We start from the raw sequence: 17,546 nt of genomic DNA, 5'->3' as shown, positions 1-17,546 counted from the left end.
CACCACACTGAATGAACCACTCACCATGAATAGTGTCTTCATGAAGAGTATCTCCAGAAACTAAAGGTGTTTTCAGTGTTTTGTAGTTTTTTTCATCCATAATAAACTTTCATGAAGCGCTTTTCCTCTGTGGCTTTAATGATTGAATTGAATCAGTCACCGGCAATTTCAAATCAACAGGCTACATTAGCGTACAATCATTCAGATAAAAGAACTCTACATTTTAAAAACAAGAAAACAAGTAAGAAGACCACAATTAGAGAAGATGTTTCCATCTGTCCAAGCTACAATTAGGCACTGAATCATTTATCCTCATAATGCATTTTGACATGATATTTTCTCACCAAAGGGTAAGCCCTTTAGAAAATGCTCCCTCAATAATTGGCTTTGGATGATTGTACTTGTATCTAACGATGGCAGATAGATAAACACATGGATATAGTGACAGACAGACAGACAGAAAGATAGACAGACAGATAGATAGATAGATAGACAGATAGACAGATAGACAGATAGATAGAGAGATAGACAGATAGAGACATACATAGATACTTGATTGATCCCAAGAGAAGTATATTGTATGCCACAGGAGCCTCCAAAGAGGATTTAGTCAGTAACGGTGAACAGTGTTGTGCCCTCCATCAGGTCCTTTTCACCTTGGGTCTGCAGGTGGAACAAAAAGGAAAAACTGTATGAGTGAGCCGACCCTTATAAACTGCAACTTTGTTCAACAAGGAGAACATTTGTTGAGAAGACATTCCAATTGAGCACAATTAATGCATACAAATTGACCAAGTATATCCACGCAGTTTTTAACATTCTCCACACAAATATGTTAAATATACTAAACAACCTGCAAAAAGTGATAATGAGATGTGTTGCTCTGTCAGTTTTCACAACAAACGGAAGCGATTTGGACTCTCTTAAAACATCTCCAGTGCACTACATACAGATAGTAAAAGAAAGCATAACTAAACTTTCCCAGGGTAAAACACATAATCTAGGAACTGGCATACTGGTTACTCCGTTTCTTCCTGGTTGCCCTGGGGAGGGATCTGCTGGGAGCAGTGGAGGCTGCATCCTGCCCCTGGTCGCGCTGTAAAATGTATCTAATGGCCACCTCCATCTTGCTCCCAGGACGACAGGATTTCTTCTTTCTTCGGAGGTAGTGGACATAGCTGTGTGTGTAGAGGGGAGAGCAGTGGCCTGTAATGTCTGCTGATGCACCAATAAAACCATCTAAAGCTTTTCACTCACTGAGTTTTATCAAACCTGATTTTGTCCTCCTCCATCGACTCATACAGATCCTTCAGCGTCTCCGTTTCGTGACGACCAAAACCAACGAGGGCCTCTCCCTCTTGGCCTGGCTGGAGGGATCTATCTCTGGCTCTGACTTCTTCCAAAACCTTAGGGTAAGGAATCGTGTATATAGTTAGAGTTTGTGTCATAATTAAAGCTCATTCTATGCAATTCAATTTTGCAAACAAACTGATCAACAGTTTAGTCACATACAGGCATACATTCACAACATAAAATTCAGAACCAGAACATTAAGAAAATTGATAAAGATTGGCAGCAGATGTGCAAGGCACTGCCAATGGCATAAGAGCTAAGGCTATAAACATCATGGAGTCTAGACTGTGCTGTTCTTTAATTAATTTTTAAAGCGTAGAGAAAAAATTTGCCTGTGATCTTCTCTGCTCACTTTCCACTCTTAGATTTCTCAGATCATGATCAGCGGCTCCTGGATCAGAAATTAGAGCTTCTATAAAAATAAGTTTCAGACAAATTCGTGGATCTGCCCTTTAATCCACATCCACACTAAGATTGAATTGGTTCATCTCACCCTCCACTAAGTTTGGTGGATATCAATTTTGTATTTTTGGTTTAAATCTGCAAAATGTAAAAACAGTGATTAATTTGCCTTTCCTCATGGGCCTCTCTTTAGGACGTTGTATTTTATCATGTATTCTCCAACTATTTTCCTAACTTAAGCGGAGCGCTTTTTTCTTTTAATAAACTAACCCTGCTTCAAATGTCAGTGTGCGCACAGCATCTCATCTTCCTCTGCAGTACCTTTTGGGCGGTCATCTGGCTCACTGAGGGCTCTCCCTCCTTCTTGTGATCAGCCACCTCCTCTTGCTTTATCATCATCACAGGAGCATCTCCTTGTTGAGCAGCTTTTAAAGGAAACTTCCCGTCGGCATAGTTCGTAACCTCCTGCAAAGGCTTTCTGTCCAACTTCCCGTTAGAGGTCTCAGGATCACCTTTCTAAAGAAGAGAAAAATCAAAACCAAAACAACCCACAAAGTATCTTTATTAATGACCAGCCACCTGTGATAGAGAATCTCTGAATTTCACTGTGTGATTTTGAACTTACGTCCAAACAAGCTTTGGTCTCTGATTCTGTAGAGAAAGAGGTTTTAAGAATGTTATTATTTTCTGACTTTGACTTTCTTTTGACTCGAGTCCAACTGGTTTATCGGTTGGGCCATAACAATGGTCGGTTATGAGCCTTTTACAGACGGAGCAGGGCCAAGGTTTATATTTGCTGACAGCTCTGATATGAACATTTTTATTTCACAGAATAACACTCAGACAGAGACTCTGACTGTCTGACACGCTACAAAACACTAATCGATGTGACAGCATAATTTCAATCTAACATTAATTCTCCCTGATAACTGCCATGTACTCGTGTCATTGAGATGTTCAGGGGTCAATACAATGTTTACAGATATGTTCATACAAAAAAGTGCATTTCTGTATCTTTACATTTTAAATGATGATTTACTTAATTCTAAATATTTCTATATATTTGGTTGTATTTGTGGATTCTTTTATTTATAGTTGTTTGATAGAAATATGGTTAAACTGTAAAATATCAAGCTTCAGTTAAGTTTCAATGTAATATGGGTTTAATACGAACTCCATTTCTGCCACTAAATCCCCCTCACCTAAATCCTAAACACTGGACCTTACGTTTTATTTACGGAGCTGCTCTGAATTATTAACAAGCAAAAATACACATGAATTCAAAATTAAATGTTTGTCTCTGAACAAACCTACTTTATAATACGTCTACTACTTTATTTATAGTAGAATACTCTAAAGCAGGGGTCTTCAATGTTTTTCAGGCCAAGGAACCCAAACTGATGGAGAGATGGAGCAGGGACCTCCTACTATATATATTGTATAAAATTCTGTTTTATATTAAACTGGGCCTAGTGCCATATATAAACATAGCTACCCTGTTATTGTGCATTCATTACTAAGCTATTCAAATATAACACGGGTTCATAAATTCATGTTTTTAATTTAAACAAGTGCTAGGTACAGGGTGGCCATGCCACTGCCATTTATAAACATACATCTTGCATACAACACTGAGCTATTAAAGTAATTCACAGATTCATGTTTTTATTTTAAACATACATGCAGAAGAGACAGTGAATCCTCAAGCAATTTGTGGATAGCACACATACTCCCACACAACTTATCTAATCTTGGACGGATGGAGGTTGTCAGGCAGAGGGTCAAATCAGCCTCTCAACATATTGGATGCTTGTTGATGTGTATTTAAAGACATTTAAATTTGTAGGGAAAAAAATTGGTTAGAAAATAAATTTAAAATTATAAAAAATATAAAAAATTGTCTAATCAACCAAACATTTTGCGACACCCCTGCAATACCTCCGCGGACCCCTAGGGGTCACGGACCCCCTGTTGAAGACCTCTGCTCTAAAGATTGAGACAAAAATATAAACACAAACCATAACTTTGTTTCAACCTTTTTAATAGATACAGTTATTATTATTTATATTACTCCGACTTCACTATGATAATAATACAGTCGTTTTCCCTGACTCTGAGGGAGGGGGGGGGCGGTCAATACTGGGCCCTCTGTTGGAATCGTCCTTATCTGACCCTGCTGTGACATAAATTGGACTCACCCAGTGTCTCAGCCTCCTGGTTACAGCCGATCAGCCTCAGTGTCTCCAGAACCACTTTAAGAGCTCCCAGCTCCGTGAACTTGGAAACCAGGAGGTCTGCGATCTTCACCGGATTTGTCTCGTCCACCTGTCTGCGGCCGATCTTCGGCTCGTCCTTGCGGGTTCTCAGATGGAAACAAAACCTCTCCAGGTCGGTACCAGTCAGACTCTCCAGCGCCTGCAAGACACGTGTGCTTATTGTGTGCGACATCACTCAGCAGCCTGCACGTGTTGTTTCCGTAGATGTGATTTAAAGAGAGATCGTTTCGTTAAAGGGAGATTTTCGCGCGCTAAGTTTGAACTGAGATCATGCGGAAGTCCAAAATGTCGGCAGACTGTCTGTCATTGGCCAGCCGATGGAAGGGTGGGTGAAGGGTTTGAGTCCACAAAACATGTTGGGAATTTCAGGTGTAAACAGTGTTGCAGTCAAAATTAAGTAAATGGGGACCACTTCTTCAAAAGTAAAAACAGTCAAAAAAAAGTCATCCATACCGCTCCTGTGGTTTCATTCAAGCGTCAAACAAAGAAATGTTTAAAAAAAAAAAGAAAATCTGTGAATCACTGGACTGATGTTGGTATTTCCAACAGCACGTAACGGCAACACACTTCATTCACTTTCACTTTCGGTTTAGCAGTGGCTGTGTCGGTGAACCATGGCGCCTAAAAGTGTGAAGAAGCTTTTAGCGGACATGCTGGAGGATCTGACCGAGCAGAACCTGGAGAAGTTCCGCCACCAGCTCGTGGACCGCCAGGAGGAGCCTCGTGTCAGACTCAACCGAGTGGCGGGGAAGACCTTCCTGGTGCTCACCGACGTCCTGGTCTCCACCTTCACCGAGAAAGGAGCAGTGCCCGTGGCTGCGGAGATTCTTCGAGCGATCGACTGCAACCAAGAAGCAGGAAGACTCGGTGAGAAGAGATGAGTAGCCGAAGAATGTCGGGATCAAAATCTACATGCAAGAATACAGACAATCATTAACACGTATTTACAGTCAAAATACATATTTTTGTTATTATACAAACATTTTTAAGGAATCCCCCTTAAAAACGTACAAACGTATTGTGATGTAAAGATTAACGTGTAATGATAATGAATTTGAAACTGTAATAAACAATAATAGATAATTAGTTTTACCTTAACAAGAGAAGTAGGGAATTTATAACATTTCAGAGTTAAACAATAATATTAGAGTCTTGTTTGTAATTGTGGCTAAAATCTTTCATACTAATCAATATTTATAATTATCACGATAACTAACGCCTCTTTTTTTCGTCTAAATTTAAGGCAGATTTTTTTGCTCCTGCAGTTTGGTGAACTTTGTGCTTTTATAATAAGAAGAATCCTGATGTTTGACATTCATGTAACTAGTGTTTCGTTGTTTCATCTTCAGTCCTACAAAATTCTTAAATCTTATCAATATTCACAAATCATGATTACATAACTATTTTTAGTACAAGAAACTGTTTTAAAAGTCACCTTTTTCCGGATTTATCCTTTGAATAGTTCAAAGCTCAAAGCTGTTACTATTTTGGTCCGAGGACTTATATAATATGACCTTATTAATCTGTAATATTTATAGTGGTCAGTTTATCATAAATAATTGTCCTTTTGGATTTTTCTTCTTTTTGGATGAAACTTGTAATAAGCAGCCCCACTATGACATGGTTAATGTAATATTTTCAAAATGCCCACAGTCCCTGAGTCACTCACTTCACCTGTCCTGAATTACTTCCCATCCAGATATCACTGCTACACTCAACTCTATTGAAACGTCTTTTCACATAAAGCATACTTCTCTTTATTACTCAAGAGAACTTAACTGTCTTTTTATGTTTCCTCAGTTGAGGAGTACGCTAAACAATCCTCAAACTCTGGATCCAGGGACGGTGAGTTCTTTTCTGTTAGTTTGCAGTTTCACATTAAGTTTAAGCCTTTACCGAAGTGGACATATACTTTGAACTGGACTTCACCTTGTTATTTGACAATCGAAGGTTATAGAAAATAGAATACCACTGGATTTTCATTAGTCCACCGAAACCTGCTAATCTTTAATTTTGTCTTTGGACCATGTAATAAAGCTGATTGCTTGCTTTGTCTTTGGAGAAAAGAGTTTATGAGCATAACCCCTCATCTCAGACCAATTACTATCTAAACAATTTAAAATTGTTCCCAAATTTGTTTCAGATGCAAAAGCCTCATGTGGAGCAACAGGTGGAAACGGGAAGGCAGAGGGGGGATGCTCAGGTAATACCACGTATTATCAGTAAAAGGCTTCTACTCTTGTGTTATGTTATAGAAACGTAACATAAATATCACTGCACGTGCTTAGTTAACGTTATATTTAACTTTCAAATTTAAACTGGAGTCGACCCAACAACAAAATGCCTGAAGGTAAACGGTTGAAAGGGCTTCATGTAAAAAGGATTCAGACGTGATAAAGTTTATGAAGCCTCATAAACTTTATACATGCACCATGTTTGTGGTCAATTTTCACACCTGAACAAATGTAGTAAATGAACAACTGAAAACCAGTGAGCCGTGCCAGAGTCCTTTTCTCAGAAAATCCAAGATCATGCATTGTCTCTATTGAATATTTGATCAATCTAACACATCTACACGTCTATTATAGAAGGTGGAGGTTCTTTAAGACTCCAAAACAAAAGTGTTAAGTGTTTGGCTCTAACCGAATGTTTGTTTGTTCTCTTCTTTTCCTCAGAAAAGCACTTTGTGGACAAGCATAAACTTGAGCTGATCAACAGAGTGAGCAACATTGAACCAATTCTGGATGAGCTGTTGGAGAAAAAGGTCATCCAAGAGGAAGCTTATGCAAAAATCCGGGCTCTGTCGACCTCTCAGGAGAAGATGAGGGAGCTCTTCTCTACATCCCTGAGAGCCAGTGAAACCTGCAAAGACATCTTCTACGAAATCCTGAAGAAAAATGAAGCGTATCTCGTAGATGACCTTCAGGGAAAATAGAAAATGTGAAGGTGAAATCCATTTCTTGACCAAACATGACTTGTGTCTTGTCCTATGAGTTTATTTTAAGTCGTAATCATTGATGAAATATTAATGTTAATGCATAGTTTTCTACTTGGGTTTTTATAAGGTTTATCAGGACTGTTGCTTTTAATTTTACTCTTAATTTTTGAACAATCATATGTTATGAGACTACCTGTCAGGTTTTACACAATATTTAGAATCATGAAATATTGATTGTGGGAACAAACAAACTTTTATTACGATTAAAAACATTTTTAAACTCTCTTGTGTGCACTTTCTTTTTCTATAAAGATAATTTGCTATTGGAACTTCATTTAAATGTTTTGGAGAAACGGTTGGACTTCTCTTTGTGATTCTTATATTTGTATGAATGGAGAGTCTTAAACATTGTGTATGAATTCATCTACTGATGTAATAGAGTTTAGAAATCACAATGTGCACATTGATTTGCAGTCTGTGATTATCAGGAAGTTTTTACTGATATCATGATGAACGTTAGCAGTGCCATGTTGTAGGAAGACTTTGTCGCTTCTTGGCAAAACCTTTTTTTACACATACAGAGAAGAAGGAAGTGGTTTTGGACGACTGCCGGCATATTATGTCTCAGCAGTCGGCATATTTTATGTAAGTTTATTGACATCTGCAGTGCTTTAAAATGTTTGCCGAGGCTTAACCCATCATCTCCTTAATGCCGACATTCAGATGAAGAACTGTGCTGCAGGAGAAGTTGTGAGACAGGGCTTTTCATTCATAGTGACAGTTGATAATAGTGAAAGGAGTGTATGCGTATTTGTAAATGAAGATATACACATACCCAAACTTTATTTCACCATCTTTTGCAGGTTACAATCCTGTGTTTAACTGTTGGATGCCAACATTTTTATCAGAAGAAGGTTAGGGTTAGGTTTAGCAGCAGTAGCAACAGTATATGTATTGTGTGTGTGTGTGTGTTTGTGCATTTTAAATGAGTGTATCGTTGCAGTTTACAATCATGTGTTCACCCTCCAGTCCAGCAGATTACGATAATACACCTGATTGTTTGATGCCTATTCAGAAGCAGAACGGAGTGTAGTAGAAAAAGTGTTGTTTAGTGTGTGTGTGTGTGTATGTGTGTGTTTTTAATTGAAAATATACATATCCAAACTTTATTCTACCATTTTTTTTCAGGTTATAATCATGTATTTAACTGTTGGATTTCAACCTTTTTATCAGAAGAAGAAACAGCAGTATATATATATATATATACTTTGAGCAAATAAAAAAAAGATCTATTGTGTGTGTGTGTTTGTTCGTGCATTTTAAATGACTATATAGTTGCAGTTTCCAATCACGTATTCACCCGCCAGTCCAGCAGATGGAGGTAATACACCTGATTGTTTGATGCCTATTCAGAAGAAGAAGCAAGTGTAGTAGCAAAAGTGTTGTTTGTGTAGTGTGTCTTCGTGTATGCGTGTGTGTTTTAAATGAAGACATACATGTGAAAACGTTATTCCACCATTCTTTGCACGTTACGATCATGTGCTCACACTCCGGTCCAGTAGGAGGCGCTGATACGCCTGATGGCCTGGTTCCCGATCAGCAGCCCCAGCAGCAGCAGCACTGTGTCTGTCCTCTGCAGCTCAGTCCCGTGGACACACTGTTTGTCTCCTGGGACACTTTCCTCCGGAGGTTCTCACACTGATCAGGTCTGTGGCCGAAGCTTCTGTTCACCTCTGTGTCGATGTTCAGGGAAACGAGCCGTGAACCTCACGGTTCCATCGTGTTTCTGACGTGTCACTCGTTTGCTCCTAGAATGCAGTATCACAACATATAGTAGAATACAGTGTAGGCCTACAGGATTTATGTGAAGTAAATCTAATAAAAGTGAAAAACAAGCGGAATTCTGAGTGAATTAGAAATATAAAGTGTATACAGTGGAGTAGAGGATCCCCTGTAGAAACACATGAGTGTGCCATCAGTCTTCCTCTGGCACCCAAACATATAAATACATAAAATACATCCCATTTAGAAAGTTAAGAGTAAATGTATATAGTTGTGTTTTATAGTCTCATATTGTGTCTTCAGATGCTTTATACTTTCTGACCAGTAGTACGAAACCCAAAGAACTGGACCCAGAATAAAATAACCAGATTGTCTGATTATCAATATGAGAATGAACCCAAGAGTAACATAACCTACACTGTGGATAAGTCAATGTCTGTGCTGTGCCCATATAACATATTTCCCTAATGTGTAAAAATAATATGTCACATATAAGTTTCAAAATACAGTTGTATGTAAAAACTTTAAGAAAATTAAACACAGGTCACATTTAAAACACACAAAGAATTTGGAAAATTTCAATTCAATTGGTTCCGCCACCTCTTAAAGCAGCCACCAGGTGGCAAAACTCAAACTCCCTGAACAGGCGGTCTACAGTCCTGGATCTGAAAACCTCCTATAACTTTACCTGGTATCTTGACTAGATTATATACTCTATTTACTATTTTATACTACTGGAACTACTAAAACTACTTGCTAATAGAAAGAACTATGTATCTCTGTAAGATATCTACTACATTGACAGACTCCGTTGCTTTTTATTTCCACAGACATGAGTTGCACTTTCCTCCTCCTGGTTTCCCGCAGTGACACCTATCATGGCCGTTTCCTGCTCGTCTTGTCCCGACAGTCCCTGTGGTTCAGAGCCCTCAGCTCTGGCTCCCAGATCAGCCGCAGCCTGCGAGAGAGCTACAGGCTCCTGCAGCTGCCTGATGGGGGGCAGAGCAGTCCTGCGCAGGTGAAAGAGGCCTACCTGCATCTGGCAAAACTGTACCACCCAGACTCCGGGGCTGCGACCGCAGATTCAGCCCTGTTTGCCCGTGTGGAGGAGGCCTACCGCGCTGTGCTGGCACATCAGAGTAAGACTAAACCAGCTGGCTGGGGGAAGGAAGTGGAAGAGGAGGACAAGTCCAGAGGTGCGGCACTCCCACACAGACACTACCTCAGCTATGACGGTATGGGCTCAGGCACGCCCAGCCAGCGTGAGCGCCAGTACCAGCAGATTCGTGTCGACCGGGCGACTGAGGAGGTTTTGAACTACCGGCAGAGGGAGCATGAGAGGGCGGCTGCTGAAGAGGGAGCTCTTGTGGAACGGGATTTGCGTCAGCGCAGCAAGAAGATCAAGATCACCCAGGCTGTGGAGCGGCTCGTGGAGGACCTGATCCAGGAGTCCATGGCCCGCGGGGACTTCAGGAACCTGAGTGGAGCTGGAAAGCCCCTCAACAAGTTTGAGCACAATCCGTACGCTGATCCTATGACCCACAACCTCAACCGCATCCTAATAGACAATGGTTACCAGCCCTCCTGGGTCGTGATGCAACGCGACATCCGAGAGACGACTGCTCAGTTCCGAAAGCAGTTATTGGAGGGAAGGGCCAGGCTTGGTGAGCCCATGACCCCCACAGAGCACAGCCAGTGGGATCAGCTGTGTGCATCTGTAGAGGAGCAGTTGGTGAAACTAAACAAGATGGTGGACGATTACAACCTGATTGTACCGATGCTCAACATGCAAATGGTTCACTTCAGCATGTCCAGAGAGATGGTGCGTGCTGTGAAGGGAGCCCACCAGCACAGACTGGAGGAGCAGAGACAGAGAGAGAAAGAACGAGAGCGCAGAAAGGAAGAGCAACAACGAGCCAACGCAGTAATTAAACATAAAAACACAGAACAAGGCCTTTTGTCTTGGATGCAGAATTTATTCCGATGAAAACACAAAAAATCTGAAGGTCTTTTCAGACATACAATGAACTCTGGAGACTTTTCCTAAAATATTTGACACCTTGTTCACCTGGCTTGCTCACAGTCTGAATCAAGAAGTCAGACAAACGGTTGAACCAATTTTACCTCCGATTGCAACATGAAGTAGTTTTTAACAATACAAGTCGTTTCTGTGAAATCACTGATCTTGAAATACAAACCTATCACTGAAACGTTTTCGTTGCTATGTGACATTTAGAGTTAAGTTAATTAAAGATCTTGCGTAATAGAGTTTCTGTGTTGAAACTGTTATTTCTTTAAAAGTGCGAAATGTCCTATTCTAGTCCGACAGCTGATCCAGTGTTGCAGGGTTGCAGATGACGACTGGCTCCTTGCTGCTGGGCCCGTTTCCTGCAGCCTCCCTGTGCAGAGCCTGAGCGACGGCCCTGGAGGGGGACGTGACCTTGGTCCAGTCCCGGGCGATGTACTGGTGGTACGGGTCCTGAGAGCTCTCTAGCTTCTTGGAGCGAATGAAGCTGAGCATGATGCCGAACGTGAAGAAGCTGAACAAGCCAACCACCAGGATGATGTACACGATTCCCTGAGACTGAGCGTGGGCCCTGGCTCCAGTTGCAAAGTGCACAGCCTGCTGGGAGGTGTGGTTCTGAGGTATCGGTGGAGACAGCACACTTGTTCTGTTCAGGCAGTGCTGCAGGAAGGACAGCAGGAGCGACTGCAGCTCAGTGACGTTGATGTTAGACATGACGAACCCCCGCTGGACGCTCAGCAACCTGCAACTGAGGAGGAAGAAGAAACTATGAGGAAAAGTTTTTTCCTCAGGAGTTAAAACAGAGACGTAAGCAAAAGAAATAGTTGTTTTATACTTAAATTAAGTATAGTTATATATCTTTAAAATGTAAATGATTTCATTCCAACTCATTTACAACAACCCAAGAGACGACAAACAAATACAAAAGCAGGATTTCTGTTAAGACACGAGAACGAAGATGAAGGGACTAAGTGGGACATGAACATTGCACTTCAAATTGGTCTAAGACTTTTAAGATAAAAAAAATGAGGCACATTAGCACACACAATAAAAACTCAACTAGAAGGAAACACGGAAAACAAGGAGGAGATTCACTTTCTAATAACTTTGCATTAATGTATTTTTAATCTTGGATGACCTGCCAGAGAGAAACAATCCCACCTTTCAAGGATCCAGAATCAGTTCCTGCTGTTATTGGCATCAGTCATTTCAAGTCTCCAGCGGGATGAGGAGCAGCTGATCATCCGTGTTTCCCAAACCAGACTGAGGGAAAATGTTCAACCCCTGTTCTCTTCGTCCCACAGCGTCTGCCCTTCTTCCTCCTTGAAGGAGACATGCTGCATGTTCTGCATGTCAACACGTTTAATGAAACAAGGAGGTCACAGGGCAAGGTCGACAGCTCGGTGTCATGAGGCAGCGGTGTAGCGTGACTCAAACCATGGAGCTCCGCAACAATGATCAGTTTACTGAGCAAAGATATTTCATTTACATCAGACGTCGTGCAGGAAATCAAAAGAAAGACATGTCACATTGGCTACAATACATTTATTCTACAACTGCATGTGGAATATTTGACTATTTCAAACTCAGAGGATCATCATCCTTTGTGGCTCACTCCCCTGTGATGTTTAATCTCACTTTGTGAAAATGTGTATGTTATCAGAAGTATTGTCCCTCATATTTAAAAACCACAACAGAGCTGGGCTGTATGGTCATTTCTGGCTGATGCAGGAGAACAAAGCTGCTTTCAGACTGGAGTCTGCAGCACAGCTTAGATGAGATTGAGTTACAACACGATCACCTCCAAATGTCCTTCAACTCACTCGCCTGTGCTTTGTAGAAGAAAAATATATTCTTGTAATTTTTTTAATGCTCAAATATCCACTTCCTATATTCCTCTCTATGACTCTGTGGCCTGCCTGAGACAAACTGGTTTTACATTAATTATTAGTAACCTGTGTAAACACTAACCTTCCCAGGAAGCTGAACTGACTTTCTTAATGCCTCCTTGTGGATTCAATTTACCAGAACTCATTCCTGATACCTGAAAGATCATATGAAGGAAAAAACATCTGTGCTAAAGACAAAGTTAAGAGAAAGTTAAAGACTTAAAGATCTTTGTTTGTTACTTCCTCCTGTAAAGTCCTGGGCTGCATTGACATGTAAACAAGCTGAAGCCATCTATCTTAAAACAGCTGCTATCAACAAAAGTCTCTAATAACACTGGTGATCCGGTACAAACAGATCAATAAGGATGTCTGTTATTCTTTATATACATTTGTATGTATTTGTATACATAGTATTTCAAGTAATTATACATGAGTCAAAAAAAAATGCTATCAAGAGATAATGCATCAATTGCCATTAGATAACTGATTTGGAGTTTATGTCATGTTATGTGGACATGGAACCAAAATACAGAATACAAATTGTAATTCGTTGGATTCCGTCACTGAAGACCATTCGTTTTTTAGCACTTGTATAGTACTCAAAAACAATCTATTTAAAAAGGGTTTAATTCTCCCGTATGACATGAGTACGACCAGGAATCAACCTCTTGCAGCAGCTGTGTTTTCGTCGTCACGGAACAGAAACAAAACCTTAAGTCTTGAGGAGATGATCTTCCAACCTGATGGATATAGAATAAAAACATTATAACACAAAAGTGCCAAGAGGATAGAAGAAAACCACAAGCCTTCACAGGTGTGTCATATATTTTCGAATTCCTTAAAAAAAAAATATTTGTATGCAGGTGGCTCAAAGTGTAAATCCACAGTAACTCACTGTCAGTGTTACTCCAGCTGCACCCCGTCACAGCTGTCTTTAGATTCCAACAGTCTGGAAACATATGAAGAAAACTTATTTAGACATGAGAAACAGCAGCAATAGAATCATAGAAAATTCCCTAAAATTGTACTTATACAATTTTTAAGTCAATCTGATCATCACATCTTAATTTGGCCGAACAGATCAAGCATTTGTTCAGTACACAAAGTGTCCCCCCGGTGGTTGGCTGCAGTACTGCTCATAAATCCTGCGCACTCCATGTTAGTGGATAGGAGAGGCACCAAACCAAAAGGTCAAAGTCAAATATATTTGTTTCTGTCATTTTATGTAGTTCTATTAGTGATTGGTCGAGCGTGCTACTGACGCTCAAAGACGCACACGATAGCCAAATTATCATCCGAGATATTTGGCTTCATTACTGGGCAATGGGAGGAAGTGAAGAGACGTCATCCATCTTTAAAAACAGTCTAGAATTAAATGAATCCCTTTATTTCAAACATCGTTTAAAAGCGAGACTCACCGCGCCTTGTTAGCCTTACGGGCCTCCCGAGCCTCCTGCTCGGCTGTAATCTTCCTGTAGCAGTAGACCAGAACCACAATGAGCCACAGCTGCAGAACCACGATCAGCACATACATCATTATCTCTGTGATCACAGACGTCAGCTCCCGATTGGCTGCGAAACAGGAAACATACACATCTCTATTAAAAGACAAAGTAGGTAAACAGGTAGATTACAACGTCAACAGTCAGCATTTCATTTTTGATATGTGTTATTCTTTTAGAATCCCAGAGCCTGTTATGTCATGTTAATTGCTCGCTGTATGTTTCCACACAAAAACCTCCCGCCCACTCACCCACAGCCACCACACTGAGCTCCACATCCTTCTCCACGGTGACATGCTGGTCAGACATCGCCAGGAAGAGGGTGCGGTGGAAGCTGCAGCGGTACGTCCCCGTGTCATTGAAGGTGACGTTGTGAAGGTAAATGGCTCCTGTCTGAATATCACTGTTTTGAGTCCCGTGCCACTCGAGACGCTCGCTGAAATCCTGGTGCAGGATCTCAGCACTGGGGTGGTCATAGTGGAAGATCTGGGAATAAGACATTTCTGATTATAGTCTAATTACTCAGGGAGGGTTTGAGAAGTACCCTCTGTTTAATGTCCTACTCTGAGTGTATGATTCAGTACTGCACTTTCTTAAATACTGTAATGGTACATGTACATACCTCAGTAGTAACAAGTAGTAGACAGTATCATATTCTCATACAGCAGGAGAACTTTCACCATTTATAAAGGCTCTATATAAAGGACACTATTGATGCTTATCAGTCACATCACATCAATAAGAAGAGATCTGGGGTTGCCAGGTTGTGGAAAATCCTCCACCAGCACAACATGTTCACCTGTTTTACTTAATTAATTGACTTCCTTCATTATGCACACCTCACCAACATAAGAGTTAAAAACTGGAGCTTCAAACGCACAGTGTCAGAGTTGCTGAAGTAAAACCCTCTGCGAAGGTCGTTGAACTCACATGCCTGAACTCCTCCTCTTCCACTGGTTTGAAGTGCCAGTCCACGGTGGCTCGGGCAGACACCTCCTCTCTCTTCTTACAGGAGATGCAGCCCAGCAGGAAACTGTCTCCTGCCACGGCCTCGGTCAGAGAGTCCACCTCCGCACAGCCGCCGTGACACTGAGACACTGCAGGAGGGGAAGAACAGAGGAAAAGGATGAGAAGAGGAGGATGAAGGAGAAGAAAACGAGACACAAGAGAACAATTTGACACATGTCAATAACAAGACGCATGAGAGGATCAAATGATTAGATAAAATTGAATCAAACAGATTAGAGAGGACAAAAGTCACAGATCACTGTCCCACAGGCCCCAAATGTAATTCGAGATTAATAAATACAACATCTCAGGGACACCTGGAAGGAATTTCTTCAAACTTGTTATGTAAAACATTGGCACAACTATTCACTTAGGTGGTCAAAGGTCAAAGGTTAAGGTCATGGTGGCCTCACGAAACATGTTTTTGGCCTCGTGAACATTATATCTCAAGTCTGTCCTCGGGGAACTTTTTTTAAATTTAGGACTCAAAGATATATTTTTAAAGGTCAAAGGTCAGAGTGGCATCACATGAGTCTGAAAAGAAAATACTTATGTAGACTAAAAACAGTTGTTTACCTCCACCACTCTGGTTGTAGATTAATTTATCCATAACTAATTGACGTATTCAACTATACAGATATGTTAAAGTTCATCCAAGGGGAATGTGAACTCATCGAGAGTAAACAAATTATGTTAAACACAGAGGGTGTTTTAAAGTGTTTCAATAATAATGCACTGATTCCTTCTGTAACAGTGATCACAGGTGAATCCTTAAAAGACTTGTTAGTGTTTTTCATCCAGTTTGAGACTAGGACCACAGACTTCACTGACTCAGAACTCACCGAAGAGGCTGACGACGACAAAAAGAGACGAGCGGCAAATCATTTCTGTTGGAGCAACTTATCGCCGGCAGCTGAACAGAATGTTGAACTTTCCTCAACAAGATCTGCAACAACTCTACTTCACTGACATAACGACGTCTGATCGCTGACTCATTCCATGTTCCCCGATGTGAACCAGTCCAACTTTTATTAATCCACAGGGTCAGTCCATAAACTCAACAGTCTTACCCTCACACTGGTCAAAAGGGAAAAAGCCTCTATATCGTGCTAGGACGCAGAAATTAAATAAACAAAAAAAACGAAATCTCTCCCTGTTCCCTCGCAGTAGTTTAAAGTCTCCCCTGATGTCCCGATCGCGTTAGGGCAGCTATAATTAGAGCGTGTGAATCCAGGAGAGTCGGTCGTTCTGAGTGTTGAAAGGCAGCAGGAAACCTGAGAAGATGAAACCTGAAGCATAACTACAACATGAACATCCAAAGCAAGACTACAGCCATGCTTCCTCTGATTTATAGAATAACTAAGAAATATCCCTTCTTACAGGGAAAGTCATTAAACATTCTATCAAGATTCTAATTACAATTTTTAGTGGTTTGATTTATTTAGCTTTATAGTGAGTTATTATAGAATACAATTAAATTATACAGACTGTGGTTATTACACTTTGTTATCAAATGGTTTTATGCAGTGGCCGACATATTCATTATTTAATAATATTTTTTAAAAAGAAGCAGGTCAGAGATGTAAAATCACCTCTGACATATTTGGTTAAACAAATTCGATTCAAACAGATGCTGAGAGTGAAGCCGCTCAGGCCTTAAAGACACAGCTACACTCACAGTACATCTACTGCAGTTCAGTTCCAACCTGACGGTCGACCGTGGCCTTTCTGTTTGGAGGTAAGAAGGTTCACAGGTTTGATTCCCAGCTTGGCGGAGGTTTTTTCTGAGTGGAGTTTTACATGTTCTCCCCATGTGTGCGTGGGATTGATCTGGTGTTCTGTGTGGTATGAATGTGAGTGTGAATGCTTGTTTGCCTCTGCTCGTCAGCCTTGTGATGTGCTGGGGACTTGTCCAGGGTGAACCCAGCCTCTTGCCCAATGTCAGCTGGGATTGGCTCCAGCCCCCTCCCCACGCTCGAAGGATAAAACGCTTTATATAATGGATGGATATCTGTCTGTAAATAAATGCTCTGTTCCGCTGCTCCCCTCCTCGGGTCAGAGGTCACGGACATCAACCGCTCCAAGCAGATAGGAATTGTTTGTCTCTCTGTTGACTGCTGTAGAAATACATGAAAGTATCTCAGTGAGTAAGCAAGACTGTAAGTAAATGTCTGTGTTCAAAATGTATCTGCAGTCAGAGCTGTTAGAAATCCGATTTATCCCTCACAGCAAATCAAATTTGAGTTGCTGCTAACGTTATTTGTTAATATTTGATTGCCTCATTTCACATGAATTTGTCTAAATGTTTCCCTTTAAAGTCAAATTTTTAAATGCATTTGACTGCTGTTTAATTCCCCCCCCTGTAGGTTT

General features: G+C 40.8%; 5 protein-coding genes across 7 annotated transcripts; 2 read left to right on the top strand and 3 right to left on the bottom strand.

Annotated features, from left to right (window-relative positions):
* Positions 1-117: 117 nt before the first annotated feature.
* On the bottom strand, positions 118-4,463 carry LOC133965298 (uncharacterized). The gene is made up of 6 exons (XM_062399780.1): positions 3,954-4,463; positions 2,381-2,406; positions 2,077-2,271; positions 1,273-1,406; positions 1,017-1,178; positions 118-663 (listed from the first exon to the last, which is right to left on the bottom strand). The coding sequence occupies exons 1-6, from the start codon at positions 4,201-4,203 to the stop codon at positions 642-644; spliced, it is 789 nt and encodes a 262-aa protein (XP_062255764.1). The 5' UTR covers positions 4,204-4,463; the 3' UTR covers positions 118-641.
* A 145-nt stretch (positions 4,464-4,608) lies between these two features.
* On the top strand, positions 4,609-7,253 carry pycard (PYD and CARD domain containing). Of its 2 annotated transcripts, XM_062399778.1 has the most exons (4): positions 4,609-4,898; positions 5,832-5,876; positions 6,175-6,234; positions 6,707-7,253. In XM_062399778.1, exons 1-4 carry the CDS (start codon positions 4,646-4,648, stop codon positions 6,964-6,966), a joined length of 618 nt encoding a protein of 205 aa, XP_062255762.1. In that variant the 5' UTR covers positions 4,609-4,645; the 3' UTR covers positions 6,967-7,253. The 2 variants fall into 2 exon arrangements, with proteins under 2 accessions (XP_062255762.1, XP_062255763.1); XM_062399779.1 differs by lacking the exon at positions 6,175-6,234.
* Positions 7,254-8,283: 1,030 nt separating this feature from the next.
* Positions 8,284-11,016, top strand: dnajc28 (DnaJ (Hsp40) homolog, subfamily C, member 28). Its single transcript, XM_062399773.1, has 2 exons — positions 8,284-8,675; positions 9,582-11,016. The coding sequence occupies exon 2, from the start codon at positions 9,584-9,586 to the stop codon at positions 10,736-10,738; it is 1,155 nt and encodes a 384-aa protein (XP_062255757.1). The 5' UTR covers positions 8,284-8,675; positions 9,582-9,583; the 3' UTR covers positions 10,739-11,016.
* A 52-nt stretch (positions 11,017-11,068) lies between these two features.
* Positions 11,069-12,166, bottom strand: LOC133965296 (potassium voltage-gated channel subfamily E member 2-like). Its single transcript, XM_062399777.1, has 2 exons — positions 11,939-12,166; positions 11,069-11,525 (listed from the first exon to the last, which is right to left on the bottom strand). The coding sequence occupies exon 2, from the start codon at positions 11,489-11,491 to the stop codon at positions 11,069-11,071; it is 423 nt and encodes a 140-aa protein (XP_062255761.1). The 5' UTR covers positions 11,492-11,525; positions 11,939-12,166.
* Positions 12,167-13,007: 841 nt separating this feature from the next.
* Positions 13,008-17,018, bottom strand: si:ch211-225p5.8 (uncharacterized protein LOC555567 homolog). Of its 2 annotated transcripts, none has more exons than XM_062399776.1 (6): positions 16,855-17,018; positions 15,099-15,265; positions 14,420-14,654; positions 14,085-14,238; positions 13,562-13,615; positions 13,008-13,406 (listed from the first exon to the last, which is right to left on the bottom strand). In XM_062399776.1, exons 1-5 carry the CDS (start codon positions 16,859-16,861, stop codon positions 13,570-13,572), a joined length of 609 nt encoding a protein of 202 aa, XP_062255760.1. In that variant the 5' UTR covers positions 16,862-17,018; the 3' UTR covers positions 13,008-13,406; positions 13,562-13,569. The 2 variants fall into 2 exon arrangements, with proteins under 2 accessions (XP_062255760.1, XP_062255759.1); XM_062399775.1 differs by lacking the exon at positions 16,855-17,018 and adding an exon at positions 16,019-16,777.
* Positions 17,019-17,546: the final 528 nt, after the last annotated feature.

Source organism: Platichthys flesus, chromosome 11, assembly GCF_949316205.1.
Source record: "Platichthys flesus chromosome 11, fPlaFle2.1, whole genome shotgun sequence".
NCBI classification, from domain to species: domain Eukaryota; kingdom Metazoa; phylum Chordata; class Actinopteri; order Pleuronectiformes; family Pleuronectidae; genus Platichthys; species Platichthys flesus.
This window is presented reverse-complemented; position numbering and strand designations above follow the sequence as displayed.

Bases quoted from the DNA above. Each gene is read 5' to 3' on its own strand.
- LOC133965298 (XM_062399780.1), bottom strand. From the start codon at position 4,203: ATGTCGCACACAATAAGCACACGTGTCTTGCAGGCGCTGGAGAGTCTG. The intron at 2,272-2,380 runs GTAAGTTCAAAA...TCTCTTCTTTAG, and splicing joins AGACCAAAGCTTGTTTGGAC to AAAGGTGATCCTGAGACCTC. The intron at 1,407-2,076 runs GTACTGCAGAGG...CCTTACCCTAAG, and splicing joins GCCAGATGACCGCCCAAAAG to GTTTTGGAAGAAGTCAGAGC.
- pycard (XM_062399778.1), top strand. From the start codon at position 4,646: ATGGCGCCTAAAAGTGTGAAGAAGCTTTTAGCGGACATGCTGGAGGAT. The intron at 4,899-5,831 runs GTGAGAAGAGAT...ATGTTTCCTCAG, and splicing joins CCAAGAAGCAGGAAGACTCG to TTGAGGAGTACGCTAAACAA. The intron at 6,235-6,706 runs GTAATACCACGT...TCTTTTCCTCAG, and splicing joins GGCAGAGGGGGGATGCTCAG to AAAAGCACTTTGTGGACAAG.
- dnajc28 (XM_062399773.1), top strand. From the start codon at position 9,584: ATGAGTTGCACTTTCCTCCTCCTGGTTTCCCGCAGTGACACCTATCAT.
- LOC133965296 (XM_062399777.1), bottom strand. From the start codon at position 11,491: ATGTCTAACATCAACGTCACTGAGCTGCAGTCGCTCCTGCTGTCCTTC.
- si:ch211-225p5.8 (XM_062399775.1), bottom strand. From the start codon at position 16,061: ATGATTTGCCGCTCGTCTCTTTTTGTCGTCGTCAGCCTCTTCG. The intron at 14,239-14,419 runs GTGAGTGGGCGG...CCTGTTTCGCAG, and splicing joins GCTCAGTGTGGTGGCTGTGG to CCAATCGGGAGCTGACGTCT. The intron at 13,616-14,084 runs GTGAGTCTCGCT...ATATGTTTCCAG, and splicing joins CGTAAGGCTAACAAGGCGCG to ACTGTTGGAATCTAAAGACA.